This window comes from Tamandua tetradactyla, chromosome 3 (assembly GCF_023851605.1).
Source record: "Tamandua tetradactyla isolate mTamTet1 chromosome 3, mTamTet1.pri, whole genome shotgun sequence".
Taxonomy (NCBI): domain Eukaryota; kingdom Metazoa; phylum Chordata; class Mammalia; order Pilosa; family Myrmecophagidae; genus Tamandua; species Tamandua tetradactyla.
In genome coordinates this window covers 136941037-136958640 of record NC_135329.1, presented here as the reverse complement: position 1 = coordinate 136958640, position 17604 = coordinate 136941037, and the positions used below count along the sequence as shown (strand labels likewise).

General features: G+C 37.2%; 1 protein-coding gene across 2 annotated transcripts in view; it reads right to left on the bottom strand.

The window, feature by feature from the left end:
* Nucleotides 1-17604, bottom strand: part of CSRNP3 (cysteine and serine rich nuclear protein 3) — a 152506-nt gene that overhangs the window by 15826 nt on the left and 119076 nt on the right. For both annotated transcript variants that reach the window (XM_077154040.1, XM_077154041.1), the window contains exon 4: nucleotides 292-551. In XM_077154040.1, coding sequence (XP_077010155.1) covers nucleotides 292-551 — 260 coding nt within the window. The remainder of the gene's footprint in view (nucleotides 1-291; nucleotides 552-17604) is intronic.

Sequence of the window (17604 nt, the reverse complement as noted above, 5' to 3'; positions counted from 1 at the left end):
TTTGCTCACCAGTTAGCCTCAGCCCAAACATGGGGTCTACTGTCTGGTAATGCTCAACAAATATTTGTGGAGTGAATGAATAAATGATGTTAGGTAAGTTTCCCACATTGTTTTCAGTAAAGAGACCATAATTGTTTCTTGCTTAAAAAAAAAAAAACAGTCTCAGCAGGCAGCCTTGTTGTATAAACTGACCATTTGCTTTGTGATATGAATATGAAAATGGTTAACTGTGACCAAACTGAAGTAAGGTTTTGGGGTTTTTTCGAAAAGTGAGTTTCTAATGCTTTTTACCTTTAGTTTTAAAGAGTTCAGTTTTTCCTCCCTGAGGTGTTCTCTCAACATCTCCCGGTGGAGCCTCTCCTGCTCCCTCGCAAATTCACCAAGGGTGTACTGGCGCACGCTGTTATGGCGGCTGGACATGCCCAGGGTGCTGCCCCCTTGACTGGGCACGCTCGTGAAGCCTTGCCTCCTGGTGAAGTAGTACACGGTGACACAACTAAAATGCACATTTTTAGTCCTCAGCCGTTTCTCCCTTTTGAGGATGGAGGAAGCTGAAAGAGAAAGAAATAATTCAGTGAACACCCAGGGGAGCAGTTTTCAGAGGAGGCAAAGAATTAAAAAAATGCAACTTTATGATCTTGAATCCGTGGGCAACCCTTTTTGGGCCACAGACAATAGAAATGTTATATCCCAGCATTGGTACATATCAGAAAAGCCTCTTTATTATCTTAAACTTTCTTCTAAAGTAACAGAGTAGACTTTTCAGTACTTCTATAATGGAAGTGCAAGCAGAGTTTCAGGAAAGTTGCCTATTGTCTGTAAATCAGTGTCAGAATTTAATTTCTCACTTTCCCCTATGCCCTTGAGTTTTGGTTTTATGATTTTCACGAGTTGTAGAATCAGAAAACATATATAATCAGAAAAGCTATGTAATATAAATCTTTGTACTTTGGGTATTATTTTGATATAAAAGTCTATGAATTTTGGAAAATCTAAAAAAGCAATAAAAACGCACAAAAGAGGATCACTGGCACTGCTTAGATTATTTTAGCAATCTAAATCTGACAAAGCTTTCATTTGATAGAAAACAGAATCCCCATTATACAGCACTACAGATAGAATTTTCTTCCAAGTAAACACTGAGACAAATGAAAGTGTCACGAGACATAGGAGAATCTTTATTGTTAGCTATGGGATCAGCAAGACGCAGAGCATTAAGGCAGGTTGAGATATATAGAGAGATGAGCCACATGTCATAACCCATGATTTTGGAGGACATGGTAGACATAAGCTAGTTGAGTGGCTTCATTTTATTATGAAATAACCCAAAACTTACAGAATTTGAGCGACTTCTTTGGATATAGCTAGTTAATGGCAGAGCCTAAAACTTAAACGTAAAAACTCCCAATATGGTGCGATATTATACGATACTTCCCCCACCAGGACAGAAAAGGCATATGGAATTGAGAAGAAGGGTATAGAAGCATGAAAAGTAGAGGGACAGGCAGAAAGAGATGATGAAATGAAAAGCAATGCTTGGAAGGCAAAAATAATACAAGTTAACGTGTGGAACTATGTGAAGAACTTTTTATGAATTCTCGTTTTAGCCTCACAACAACTTCTTGCCATTGAATTCAAGGGTGACTTGGATTTTGAAAGGCTGCATATGCAAAGACAGAAAAGTGACTACAAATATCACTTCGGATTTATACAGGAACTTCCTCCAAGGCAGTTCAAGCCCCTTTGTCTCGCTGCCGCACAAACACAGAGCCAAACACAGAGAAGTTGCTATGACTAATCTCATTTTATGGATTTATTTATTCAATAAATAGAAATTAAGGGTCTCCTAGATGCCAGGCACTTTCTAGATGGTTGGCAAAAACAGATGGTGAACCCTGCCCTCATGGAACTTCTATTCCGGTGATGTGAAACTCAGAACACACTCAGATGACAGAGTAAAAGAGAACTATGACATTTGAATTCAGCTTTCCCAACTTTCCCTTCTCTCTACTGTTTTAATTCTCCAGAAAAGATTGCCAGAAAGCAAATGTTTTCAATGTGTATATAATTTTACATTTTCCTGGCAGAAGATACAATTTGCAACTCTGATTTAAAAGCTCTGATCTGCTTCATAATCATATGTTGAAATTATCTCAAAACAGAGAAGACCACATCCAAATGTAAAAGATTACCGTAGAAAGAAAAATTCAACATTCTGCCCAATAGTCTGGTATTGGATCTGAGAACCTGAACCATCACCACCTTACAGCAGGCTAAAGCTGTATTCTGGTTTTGGGGTGATAACTTGCAATCTTTTTCACTCTCGATCTCATAAGAATGGTGTCCTTAAGACATTATCTTTCAAAGCCATAAATTTATAGATAAGGAGAAAGTTTTTCATATACTCATTTAAAACAATTATTATTGTATTTTATTATTTATTTTCTAGACAATTAATGTCATTTTAGAGAAATTTCTTTTTTAAACACTTATTTAGGTCTTATAACCTGTATTTTTAGATGATCAGGATTCATAAATCTTATGGATGAATCTCTTGTACCACCATTTCCCCAAAAGCCAAATTACCCTTCCCAGAAAGCCAGAGCTTAGAGTAAATTTTCCAAGGCTTAGAGGATGACGACAGGCATGAGGTTGAAAGCAGAGGCATTTCACCTGAGCCTTTGGCAGCTCTAAAATTGTCAAAGCATGTTAGAATTTGTGCTTCTTCCTGTCTACTAGTTTTACAATTCAAGTAACTGAATTTTCAACATTTGCGTATTACAAGTAGCATGGTAAAAAACAACAATCCAAAGGTCTCCAGAATATATTTTACAGGAAGACTTTGAAATACTATAAAATCACCCTTATGGGGATATTTTAAAAGTGTGGCTTTCCTGAATTAAGGAGGCACCCACATCTCTCTTCTGATGACTGAATCAGAGCATGAGAATGGACTTTTATGGGTTATCTCTTGCCTCCAGGCCCCAATTTGACTAACATCAGAAAATGAAGTCATAAAAAAGAGTCTATTCTTCAAGCCTAGGAGAAAAACAGACTAAACTCACTCAGCACTTCTGCCTTAGGGAATCTGAACCCTCCCTGATATACCTACCTAATAATCTGTGCCCTTTGCAGATTTATTGAACTCTTTTTTGCGTCTCTGTAGAATTCAGTGTTCGCTTTACTCTGCGAGGTCAAGAGTAAGAAAAAGAGGGAGGACAATGTGGCTTTCATTATTGCTTAGAAAAATAATTAGTTACATTTTCAAAAATGATGCCAATTTTTTAGCTTTTTTTCCCCTACTTGTCTTTTACCCCATTTATAGTCACCATCCTGAAGCAGAAGTGTCTAAATCTAACAGTCCTACTATACTGCCAACACCATTATGGTTAACACATCAGGGCATACTGGTATTACCGTAAAACGAGCCCAAATTATGGAGGTAATATTAATCTCTGTATCCAGCACAGCTATCTGCAGAAGCTATCATCCTCAAAGACGCTTTAAAATGAACATGTCTGAAAAGGTTATTCACTGGACAATTTTAGTGACTAGGCATGTGGTTGATTTGATGGGAGTAGGCATACACTTAGTGGAATGGTATGTTGTATGTACGGAAGGGAAGTCATTGGAGGCGGGATTGAAATATATTGTTAGGTGGGATTTGAATAGCACGCACCCTCTGGCTTGCCCAAATAACTGCAATTTAAATACACTTACTTATATATTTTGTTTCCATTACCTAGAGCACTTAAGAAGGCCATGGCTGACAGATTTATAAAATAGTGGTTTTATCTCTGTCCCAAATCATCAGGTTCCACAGAGTTTAAGAAAAGCTGGCCAATGTATAGGAATAGAAGCTATCATTGAGGTGATTTGGGCTATACTGAGTTCCATATGCAAATGAATGTGAGATCCTCATGTAAACCAAACTTAGTGCTAATTGCACAGTACCCTTTTAACACCACTTCTAACCCCCAAATATGTGGCCCTATTGGGTCACATGGTGACTTTAAAATTCCTTAAAAGAAAGTTAGATATACTTTAAATTCAAGGTAGTAGCCCAAGTGAATTGGGGGGAAAGAAGGTCAAGGAGGAAGGGCTGTTAAAGAGAAATATATGCCCTAGAGCTGCTCCAATACCCTTGGTTTCTGATTTTTTTAAAAAAATTAAATGTGGACCTAAAGAATACATTGACTGAGAAATGTTTGTAAGCATATAGCTTAGCCTTCTTACATTTTGGTATAAAGCTGTGAACTTCATAACTTTGTAAAGCAAGAAATAAACCAAATAAAAGAGGAAAATAAAGTACTTTTACTAATTGACTGTTAAAAAAAAATGAAGGTGATACAGGGGTGCTCCAGTGGTAGAATTCTCGCCTGCCATGTGGACGACCCGGGTTCAATTCCTGGCCAGTGCATTTCCCCAAACAAGCAAACAAGCCAACCAACAAACAAAACAAACAAAAATTCAACAAATGGTGCTGCAATAACAGGATACTCATATGGAAAAAAGGACTGGAATATGACCCTGCCATAGAGCATACAAAATAAATAATAATAAAAAAAAAAAAGAATGGGGAAGAGAATTTAGAAATTAACATACAATGTCAGGAAATAAGTGTAGGTAATATAATGAAACAATCTGTACCATAAAATAGATAAAGACAGAATGAACAGAGCAGATTAAAACTGGAAAGCAAAGACTACAAATTACGCCGTATGTTTCCAGCACCATCCAGAAAGCAAGTGTTTTGATGAGAAGTGTTCTGAGATTCTGATCCCATAGAGGAGATAAATATATCAAGGTATCAAAATTGAACCACACTGGGCTCTAAAATAATTCAGCTGGCTTTGCTCCATTTCCATACTCACAAACCAACCTGCTCACGATTTGGCACCCCATTCATATATGCGGGGGAATGCAAAGTGGAGAGAAGGGAATGATCAAATTCGTATTTAGATTTATGCTTCAGTCATTTGTGGATGGGTTTGTGGGTGTCATTTCACCAGGACATGAACAGAGACAGCCTCTTATCTGGGCAGTGAAAAGTTGAAGAGCAGACTCTGGGACATTAATTCCACCATAGTACAATCTTTCTGGAGCGTCCTCTTTTTTTCACATGGGCAGGCATCGGGAATTGAACGGGTCTCTGGCATGGCAGGCGAGAACTCTGCCACTGAGCACCGTCCATGATCCTGGAGCTTCCTTTTGAGTGATAAAGTGGTCACCCTCTCCAGCAACACTCACTCTTTTCAGTGTCAACAACCATTGGCAAAGCCTTACTATTGCTGTAGAGGCAGAAAGAGTAAAAAAGCTGTGTATTTCAACACCAAATTTGTCAAAGAGCTTGAATGTTCATGGTCCAGTTTGAAGTTAAGTAAGTGGGAAACTGTGGAAAATATTGATTCTGCCATTTGTATCTGAAATCAATAGTAAACTTCTCTCATGCTGTTGTATGCAAAAGGAAAAAAAATCAGCAGATTTGTAAGTCTGCATTTTGAGTTTATTTTTCTTTTATTTGGGGGAAATTTAGTAGAAGGGAAGTGATATTGCTGAAATTAATGAGTTTTTCTTGATAAATCCTGGCCAATAAAAATTGTATTTTTAAGTCATATATTTTAAATTAATTGGGAATTCAGATTGTGCACACTTTTTCCTGCCTTTTGAAGACTGGGTCATGACTGAATCAGTTAGCAAGGCAGTAAGTTTAGCTGACAAACAAAAAGTCCAGTCTCATCAGAAACTATTTTGTACCGAAATCAGGGTAACAAATTGGATATTAAGTCAACTTTCAGTGGTGAAAATTATTAAGATTATTTAAAAAAGCATTCTTAACCTTTACAAATGACTTCAGCAAAAATTTCGTGATTGTATTCGTTTATTGTCTCCAACTTGATGTGATTGTCAAGCTTGGCTTCTCTTGATCAAGGTGACAATTTTATGGTCTCCAGTCTTAACACAACAGAGCCAAAACTGATCTAGCACCCAAGTGATATAGAGGTTCCTTTGAAAATGAAGTCCAGTTTAGTATCAAAAGCAATCTTGCCTTGCCCACTATTCCTTTAAGTGACATTCTCACACTTCCCAAAATACTTGCCTCAGTTGTGCCTTACAAGTTATTTTCCTCCAGAAAAGTATTTAGGGCTTTGGTACATCATTCCAGGTGGGAGAAACTCCCAATTTTGATTCCAAGGAAGTATCTTGGGACATGTTTAAATGGGTGTTACAAGGTAGGTAAAGGCTAACTGGCAATATTTTCTTCCCAGTCATGAACAAAATCCAAATTACTTTCAATATGTGATGTAGATCAATCTATTATCAATCACCGAATCAAATAAAATTCCAAAGGATCCTTAATTATGAAGAGTGTAAAACACAAACATTCATGAATGAAAGAAAAAGACTAATCCCCCAACTGGGCATGCTATAGGCAAGTGTTTGCTATGCCACCACTACACTAGAATTGAAGCGCTTTGCCTTTCCCCAAAGTTTATCAGGACAGAGACAGAGACAGTAAATGAAAGAAAAAAGTCAGAATCCAACAAGTGAGATGCCTTTTTTGTTGTTGTTTGGACTACTGCCCTTATTACTATGAAAGTAACATTCAAAAACAAAACATCTCCCACTTACACCGATGCTCATGATGATAAGACAGGTCTATCTCTTACTGATATTTTTGGTTCTTTATTGTAAATGAGAGCTTTAAATGCTTGTAAAATTGTAGCACATCTTTCTCCCCAGACCCTATGTGCCATTCTTCCCCATTCCAAATCAACCAACCAAACCACCAAGTACTATAACAAACACCAAAGTAGCAAATAGACTGAGTCGTATAAAATATAATAAACATATATGAGAACTAGTCATCACTCGAATTTTAATCCTTCTGCAGTGGAGGAATAGGTTTCTGATTTATGGACAGGATGAGGTAGTTAGCCACAAATCTTTCCCATTCTCATACTAAGCTGAAAATATTCACAATAGATTGTCTTCGAGACTATTCATGTCTTTTGTGCCTTGCAGCTTCTGAGTGAAATAATTCAAGATGTAAACCTTTTGATTAAATCACTAGTTTATAAAATTTAAAAAAACCTCATATAAGGCTATATAAAATAGTTTAAAAAAATAAAACACATATGATACTGCATATGCATTTAGACAAAAAAAAGAAAGGAAACGACTGAAGAATGTTGAAAGATGACCCTTGAGGCTGGATGACTACAGAGCTTTGTTTTGGATCATGAACATGCATATCACGTCGTCGTCCACCCAAGCAAGTCAGCGACCTGCCTGGAAAGAACAGCTCCCTGCCCGCTCTCCTGACAGGCCGAGCCTGGCTGCTGTGCTTACTGTGATACTGAATTTGACTGTTTAAGGGTGATCCACTAGAGTAATCATCTATTTGAAATTCTCATTTTGGAAAAAAAAAAAAAAAAGGCATGAGGGGAGTTTGATATAAATTCAGAAAGTCACATATAAAAAATAAATGTGAAATTTGACTTAATGCCATAAATACTTAAAAAATTAGCTTATAAAAGGCGATCGCTTTTCAGAACTTCAGCTACTTTTCATCTATGTATTTCTATTTATTAAAAATATCACTTCCCTTTCCCCTGGATTTTTGTAAATTACCTAAAAATAACGGACCATTTTGTTCTCATGCTTGTTAGGGCAAAAAACAAATCAATACTATACTTTGATGCTATACACCTTAAATAGAGCAAATATAAAAAAAGAAATCACGTTCTCCTTTATATATAATCGCTATATGCAATTGCCTTGCAATTGACTTAGCAGTGACCCTCCTCCTTCCTACATAAAATTGACGTTCTACTGAAAATGTGATGGGACTGTAGAATGCCCGAGCTGTCAACATACAATGCATTGAATATTGGGGATGGTGAATTGTTAAACTGAAACAAGGTTAGATTAAACTATAAATTAAAATTGTACCACCAAAATGAGTGATCTACTGATTTTTGCATTTTTTCATAATTTAGATATATGATTTTCTTTTTGCATCACTTCATCCATCAAATTTATAGTACCAGGCATCATGAATTTTGGCATTCCAAGTCTATGTTTGCCAGGCATTCTTCCTTCAGTTTCTGTTTTATGTTTATATGGCATGCCCCCAATAAGTCTTACACACTAAAATCCATGAGCAAAATATTTGAAACAAAATGTAATACTAAACTGTTTTGCTAAGTCTATATCCTGCATTCTGCCCAGCTCTGCCCAAAGCAGATGAGGCTGGAAATTTTTTTTTTGCTGTTCCATATACGCAGCTGGCCCCTGACTTTATTTCTGGTGAGAATAATTTTACAGAATTTTGATCAATGTTTCAGTTATTTTCTCTTTCCAAACTACCTATATACCTTTAGATAACATTAAAATTTTCCAGGAATTCTTGAAGATTATCCACACAGCCAATGTTAAGATATGTATATGGAACATATATTATTGAAATATTTATTTTTCTTCTCATTATAAAAGATTTTTACTTATTGTAAATGTCATATTTCCAATGAGAGAAAATATTTTCCTGCCCCGATACCTAGAAAATAATAAACCATTAAATAATGTAACAATTAAAAATCTGAATGGTGATGTTTGCTAAGATCCATTATACAGATTACATTAATAAGCATCTGCATTTCTCAGTTTCTCCATTAATATTTACATAATTACGTTTATATACCTCACAGGAATATTATCAGAAATAATCAGCTTTGTAAAAAACCTTAGGAATCACAGACGGTAGGCTTTACATAGGCAGAGTGCTATTTTGGTGATGCCGTGAAACCAGATACAAAGCATGTTTCTTTATTTTCAGTGAGAAAAATAAGTACCACCTACTTTCCAGCTTGCTTCCTTAATCTCTCATATGTGCAATTTAAACCCTAAAACTTGACACTGAAGAAACAAATTTTACTGTCATTAAAGTAACAGCTATTTCTAAAATATAAGACCTGGTTTTATTAAAATCCCAACATGGTTAGCATCTTAAGACTGTCGTGTTTCTTATTGGGGAAAAAAACGGTAGTCATTACAAAACATAAATAATCACAGCTCTGGCTGCAGTCCAAGGTGTAAGCACTTTCCTCTGCTGGCTCAGCAGTTCTCCTGATGTCAAAGACACATTAAAATAAATGTGAGCCATATGGCTTCTCAGCAGAACATCCTCACTCTCACAGCCGAGAGGGCAATGCAATTCATTACCACCGCCGGAGAAATATTTGGGGGACACAGACTATCTGAATGCAAAATAAAGCTGCATGAGGCAGGCCATTCGATCAAAATTCTCACACAATGACAGAAGGGGACACTTGCTATTCTTCAGCTCTACTAACCTATTTTGCTGCTTTACACATTTTCTCAACACCGTCATGAGCCTCTCCTTTTAGATGGATTAAACAGCATTTTCCACCTGCTCAATGACTTTCCCACACAGTGTTTCATCAGGTTCAACAATATAACCCTATCAAGTTTAATATATCATGATAATCCAGGTCAGAACGTCACTTAACAGCAATGACAAAACAAAACGAAACGCAACAATAAAAATCCTCCCCAACAACCAGAACAATGAAACTCTTTTTAAGATCGCTTGGACATTCTTCTGGATAACAATACTGGGTAAAAGATCACGCACCTGAACCTTGAACTTGGCGGAAGTATGAGATCTGGAGACATGATTGATTTTCTTCCCCTTAAGCCTAAAAGCCTTCACTATATTTATCCCAAATAAAAATCCAAATCATTAAAAAATACCTAAAAGAACAAAATGGATCACTGTTATATTATCGGCTCCATATGTCAGAAATTCTAAATTTGAAAAGGAGATTTAGGACTGCAGAGTTGGAAGGAAAGCAGAGGTTGGGCAAGCAGCTGGGGGGGAGGAAGGGATGGTTCGGGTAACGGGGCTGACTTTGGTTTCTGGCTGTCAATGAGTGATGTGGGAGGGTTCCAAACATCAAAGAAAAAAAAAGAGGAAAACTCTTTACTCTGCTTTTCTAAAAACATTGCATTTTTAGGTTGATCATATGCTCCAAGTTTTCATCTTCCCCTCACGGGTGGTTTTAACACCTTTAAAAACTATGAATGAAGGAACTGCTTAAGCCTAATGTCAGGCACAAGATTACCACTCAATATCTACTAGAAAAATAAAATTTAGACTCAGCTCAAATGCCACCTTCCCCCAGGAAGCCTTCCTCAGAACCCCTAGGATGAGCTAAGTGCTCTTTCTACACTTTAAAGTCCCCCTATCTTGGTATTAATGATAAAATTTTGAGCAGGTGTGTGTTTCTTTCTTCCACTAATCAGTTAGGGACTAGATAAGAACCATGTACTTTATCACTGGAGAGCTTCATCATTCAGCACATTGCCAGGCACCTAGGACTCACTTGATAAAGGTTTAACTAAACTCCATGAATGAATAACTGGACTACGGACTGAATCAATAATCATTTACATTTCTTAAATCCTTTTCCTTGATTTTAAATGGTACCAAAATAAGATCTGACTTGTTTACTGCTGAAGCCATATGGTGACATGTCATTCCTCCTCATTAATTTACTGTCACTTTATTTTTCCTGATGTACTCTTCAAACAAAAGAAATTATGTATTGCAGAGAAGACACACTGCCCTCATGGCCTGAGGGTATGTATAACTTCTGCATTAGAAACCATTTGAAATATCTTATTTTTTGCACATCAGAAGCTCTAACCCAACAAACTAACTCTGGCACCATAAAAACCTCTAAGCAGTCCATCAATTCATCAATAACAAGCTTGTCAAAAGGAAGTAGCTGGTAGGGGAAGAGTTACCTGAATGTTATAAAATGATTTGGAAAGAGAAATCCTGCTGACAATGTATCACTAATTGGTACTGGCCTCCAGCAAAAAAAATGACTGAAGTTCCTGTCTTTAGCAGTCCATTAGTGATGGATCTACAAAATGATTTTGCCTCTTAGTATTTAAATTGTCATCTTTGCCTTAGAGCAGTTACTGTCCTGTAAAAAAAAAATTATATTTCTTTAGATTTATTAATTTCCCATGGAATTTTCTAACATATAGGCATACTCCAAGGTAATTTTAAAAATCTGTGGTGTAGTGGTGATGAGACATAAATGAAAGCCTAATTAATTAGATCCTGAGATAAGGGGCAGAAATAAGGAAGGATGAGTTTAAATTTGTATTGAGATACATGAAAGCAAGCTAGAACAGAAAAAATATGAGCTAGAATATAAGTTGAATGAGAGCAGGAGTTTGTCGTGTCTGGGACTGATCTTACACTAAAACTAAGAAGTTACCCAGTTAATGTCTCATGGATGTTCGGCAAAGATATTAAGGCCCCTGTATCATAAACAAAGGACTGTGCTACTCACAGCACAAAAAGGATCATGGGCCTCATGTTTCTTTTGGTTCCCCTTGCCCCCAGGTCACACATGGGCAATTCTGAAGGGCCAAATAGATGCCACAACTATAGTGGGTGTGTGGTAAACCTAAGGCATAATGAGCTTGGGGAACTCAGTGTATTATAGCAAGCGGTAAGCAAGCCTGCCCCCATTCCAGAGGAGACATTACTTCATCCCTCAAGACTGCTTGTTGCAAACACAACCCTGAGAAATGACCCCAATAGAGAGGGGTCAGGGTAACACATTCTTGTCTTTTTCTGGAAGCATGTAGGAGTACAAGACATGTATGGAGGAGTATCTCTCAAGACAATTTTTATTTGTTCATTCATGTATTTCAAATACCTAGGCACATAGCAGATATTCAATATATGTTTTTGAATGAATGAATGAACTTTATAGGCAGATTAAAATTCATATTGCATCACCTAGCAGTTTTATGCTTTTAAAGCATAATCTGAAGTCCCTACAGAAGGAGGGAATCACTCTCTATAACCCTCTCTAATTCTATTTTTCTGCACATAACTACAACTAACAGCATTTAGCAGGGTTTCTAGATAATTCAATATAGCACAAAGCACCTTTGTAGAATAAAGTCCCTTAATATAATATCAATATTGTAAAGAATATGCATACCCATTTTTATAAAACTAAGAAGGAATGTAATTTTCCTGAAGTGTGTTTTCGTTTCCAAATCAAGGTCTGATTGAATTTCCAAAGTCAGTATCTCCTTTAAAAATAAATATATGAACCTCCTAAAATTCTAGCTGCAATTTTTATCAATGCCATTTCTACTCTTCTTAAACTTTGTAATTAATGCAAAATGATAATTTCACAAGCCCATGTAGTTATTTATCACTTAACCTGTGGAAGTAATTTCCAAAACACAAGAAGAAATAATATTTCTCTGTAGAACCCACAAACTAAAGCATTTCCTGAAGAACGTGTAATGAAGTGTTTCTATTCCTGTGAAGTACAGCACATTTCATACAGGTCTTCTCTTAGCTCACAGGTATGTTTCTTTGTAAACAACTTGCCACAAGAAAGAATCAGTCTAAACATCTCCAGAATGATTTTGGTAGCTCCACAGGGGATAAGTATCACTTCCATCACATCTTTGAGGTACGTGGAGGAATATAAATATTTCAGGTACCTCTTCGATACATAGAAACAGACCTAAAGGATCTATGATTGTCTTTTTCTTTGCTATGCTCATGACATATGGTTTATTTGTTACAAGAAATATTTTTAACAAAGCCAGATATAATCTCAGATTTGGACTGTATGAGGGAGAACCTGTATAACAAGATCCTTCTGCATTTGAGAAGTTTATGTTCTTTGGAGTAGGAGAGAAAACAAATGAGCAAGACAAGCAGGATTCGACCTCATTGATCTTTAAAGACCATCACTTCTTAATGATTTCCACGTTTTAAACTCTGAACCAACACTTGGTTTGCAGCATTTTCCATTAAGTGCTTGCCCTGACTGTCCTCTCATGTACACACAATCTTTGATGGCTCTGGACACAATTTTAGGTGATTGATACAAGCAAAATATTAATCTCTGACCTTTGCCAGAGATCAATTCATTCACCAAAGTTGCTTTTTGAGCAACTGCAGGTTTAGAGTTGGAAAAAGGAAAAAAGTGAGAAATGGGAATAATTTAAGGTAGCCCCTACCTTGACCCCCAGACTCTGACCTGTGATTAAGGATCGAGTAGAGACGACACAGGATGCTGTGACTATAATTACATTCCTTTAATAGAAGAAGACACTACACACTGAAGGAAAGGGCCCCTTTTTATTTAGTGATATGTTGGATTGGGAAAGACTGGGAGGAGGCAGATTGTCTTGAACAAAGAATATTTGGGGGAGGGGAGTTCTGGATGGGAAGGTCCAGAGGTGCCCCAGGGCAGCACAGAGGGGGATTGGGGAAAAGCAAATCAAGAGTTTGTGACTTCTTGTGTTCTAGTTTTAAATTATACACAGTCTATTACTGCAGCAATACATTCCCATAACTTATATATGAAATGCAGATATTCATATGAACTTGCAAACATTTTAACGAGATGTGTGATCACAAAAGCTTGGAGAACTACTCATACACAAAAGAAGTAGAACAGTGTGAAAGATAAACTTGGATAATTTTAAAATGCTGCTTGCATTAGCAGTGTTCTATCTGTATGTTAACCATGGGCTGAGAATCTTTCTTAGTGCTTTACGAGGATTGATTCATGGAATCTTCCCATCAACACAATCATGAGTTAAATAGGTAGAAAGAAAAATAGGTACCAATCTTATAGATGAAACTGAGGTCCAGAGGGGGGAAGTAATTTACCCATATTTCACATCTGGTAGCAGAGCAGCCTGATTTGAATGCAGACAGGGTCAATCCTTAGCCTGAGCTGTTAATCTGGGCTCTAGGTATTGTTTCCTAGTCCTGGAATGGGTTAATACTCTCCTTCCTTCTTCTATCCCATGAAACTCTGCTCTTAGGACACACAACAAAGGATAATCTACTTTTATTTATTTATTTTAACCACAAACAGAATTCACTTTAATCAAGGATAACCTACTTTTATTATCAAGAAAACAGGTGGAGAGAGCAAGCTGCCTGTGCCCTCTTAGAAGCAGTTAGAAGCTGCAGGAGTAGAGTAAGCCATTGCAAGTCCTTGCCGTTTTATTACCAGACTGACAGTGGCTTGGAGCTATAAATCCTAACAACACAAGTTAGGAATCAGGCACGCCCGCCCGTAAGTTCATTGCCACCTTGGATCAGTTACTTAGCTCCTGTGTGCCTCAGATTCCTTATCCAGAGTCTCGTAGGGCTGTTTTGTATAAGAAGCAGTGATTATACACAAATATTCTGGAGCCAAAGTGCTTGGTTCAAATCCTGCATCTGCCATTCACTTGCTGGGTGACCTTGACAACGTACTTAATCTCTATACCTCAGTCTCTCTTCATCTATAAATAGCTTTAACAAATATACCTACCTCAAACTGTTGTTTTGAGACTTAAAAGAAAATACTGTAAAGCATTAAACAATACTTGACACATAATAAGCCTCCATAAGTGTCTGTTAATAAAATTAAAGAAATCAACAAATCGTCCACATAATTTAAATCATATACATAAAGCAGTGGAGAGCCTGGCATAAAATGAGCAATATGTGTTAACTATTTATTGGCAGTGATTGATCTCATGCGCCAAGGGTTTTACAATAAAAATGGTTTATTCTGTACTCCAAATGTATGGCATTCTGGATTTTAAATGCTTTTTGCTCTTGCATCTGTTTTTGGTACCCAAGACAACTATCGGTTTTCTGTCAGATATCTGACATTGAGTATCTGACAGATAATGGATAAATATCAGGAACTATGCTAACAGTTATAACTGTAAGGGATAAAATGTACCTATAAGAGACATTTAGTCTAAGAAGTACATTTTCATCTTGATTTTGTAAAATGGAGGCTCAAAATAGTTCTCTCTCATCCAAGGTCACAGGGTTACTCGCACTCTGCCCTGCCTGGCTTCATGTCTGCGCCCCTTCCAGATCCCTGCTGGCTGTTCCTCCGCAGGGGCCAGAGTACTGGCTTCACCATTATCAGTGACGCCCTCTCCTTGCTGTTGGGTATGGCATATCCTGTCTACTATTGTTGGCTTTAAAATGAACCGATTTATATTCATCTCCATATTCGTTCATTTCTCCACTTGCCCATGCTTATCACCATTCGCCTAATTTCCAGATCACTAAGATTCACGTGAGGGTATTTTTCTTCCTCTGTTCATGGGAAATTTTTAGAAAATAATTGATGAGCAAAGTTCATGAACAGAAAGTTCACAAAAAAAAGATATACAAATGCTTAAAATGTTGAGTGTTCAACCTTAGTATTAATCAAATAAGCAAAAATTAAAATAATAATATAGTCCAATATCTCCTATCAAATTAGCAAAGGACACAAAATTATAATACTCTTCAGTTGCAGGCAAGAATATGAAGACATGAGCACTTTTCTAAACTACTGATTGGAATACATTATTACAACCATTTTAGAAGGAATTTTCAGTGTATATCAGGAGCCTTAGAAAATCTTATTTTTTGAACAAATAGTTCCAGAACTTAAAGCTATAATCAGAAATTTAGAAAAACATTTATATCCAAACATGCTCATCGGGGAGTTATGTATTATAATGACAAAATGGAAATCACTTAAACGCTCAACTCTAGAAACGGTTTAGTAAAGCAAGGCTCTATCCATTCAAAGAGATGTTTTTGTAGCCTATAAACTGGATAATGATTTTGCAGATTTTTAAGCAAAATGTGGAAAAAGAGCAGACTGGAACATGTTTTTAACAATATGTAGCAACTGTACAAAGATGCATAGAAAAAATATTGTGGTCAATATACCACAGCGCTAATATTGGTTGTCTTGGGGTGATGGCATTACTGTTTTAAAAAATCTGTTTATGGTATTTTGAACTTTTAAACTTTTATTCAATGAACCTCAGAAAAAAGCAGAAAATGTGCAAAAAAAACCCATAAGTTCTCCCTTTTTGGATGTTAAGAAACACTTCTATCATTTTTCTGAAAATAAGACAATGAAATTGCTTAATGCATTCACGAAATGGCATTACTATAAATGAGTCATCTTATAGCCTAGCACTTACGACCATATGTTTCACATTTTCAAAATTCCATTAAGCATAAGCACAACTACTAATTCAAAGAATTTCATAAAGTATGCTCAAGAGCAGAAACCACTCAATAATGGTTATGAATGTGTCAGTCCCTGCCTGTCCCAACTCTGACCAGCTGTAACTACTAATCCTACCTGATTCTGAGCCAAGGAGAATGAGCACGGAAATCCATCAGACCTATCTCCATTAGCATGCCAGGTTTACAATTAGCCTGTTCTCCCGGCTCAGGGCCCCCTCACACCCGCTGGGAAGTAAGTAGCCTTTCTGCCAAATTTCTATATAGGACCCCATCAGTTTGAAGCAGCACCAATCCTGTTTCCACATTCATATTGCATTTCCTTGTTAGAATTCAAGCTTTCCTAGTGAGAGTCCTGGTTTTGTTTAGTTCTTTCCTACATTAATTTCAAGTTATTTTATGTGTTCCTGCTGTAGCCTGGATGAATCAACCTAGAATCTTAGCTCTGTTTCATGCCTGTTGCATTGACTCAGCAATACCTTCGACCCCTGCTTCTTTCCACCAGATCGGACACTTGAACTAAAATAAAAAACTGGCCTAGATCAGACCTGAATATGCTATGATAACCTCCAGTTTATTGAACAGGCCTGCTGGTTGCTTTCCATAGAGGTCAGCCCTGCTTTCCAATGATTGTCCTTAATTCCAGCCCCACCAGTCACTAACCAGGATACTACGTGCTTTGCCCTAGGTTTTGTGCTCCAGCATCGGTAAAAACTAAAAGAATTTGTAGCTAATCAACCAACTAATGATTAAGGCTATTAAAGAGCATCATGTGTTTACACAAGCTCAGGAAAATGGGTTGAAACAATGAGCAGATTTCTTTACCCTTGGGTCTGGTATCCTTTGGCATGTTTGGGTGTGTGAATTTGGGAGCAGAAGCTGGAGGGAGCAGAAGGGCTCTACATAATGAAGCGAGGCAATGCTACAGTTCTCAGGAGAGCAATTAAGAAGGGAGAGAGTGGGTATGGAGAGACAGGGGAATAGGGAGATAGAGGAAGTTTCTATGTTTTATCATGCAATGACCACCCATGACTTTGAAATAAATGATCAATGTAATTCTAATAATCAGTGTAATTCTGGCCTGCACCTCTGGTGAGCTGGACTGGAGTATGACTAAAGCACTAAGATGTCTACTGTCCTCTTAGCACACAGAAGGAGGACTCCTCTCCCCTGCCCGCCTTTTCCAAGGGTGGAGGGTCAGTTCTTGTTCACAGGTGTCTCATGATTGGGAGGTGCAGCCAATCTAGTGCTACCCTCCCCACTGAGTGAAAAGCTGTCCTAAGAAACCAGAGACATACACAGGCCCAAGAAAGTGAAATACGAGGGCCTGCTTTCCTCAGCCTAGTTCAATTCACTGTCAGTTCGCTCATTCTTTTTTAAGGATTCCATTTTGTTCTTGACATATATAAGGACACTTCAACATTTATAATGGCTCTTCCTTCTTGCCTCCAGTGTTGGTGGGGGTAATTTTA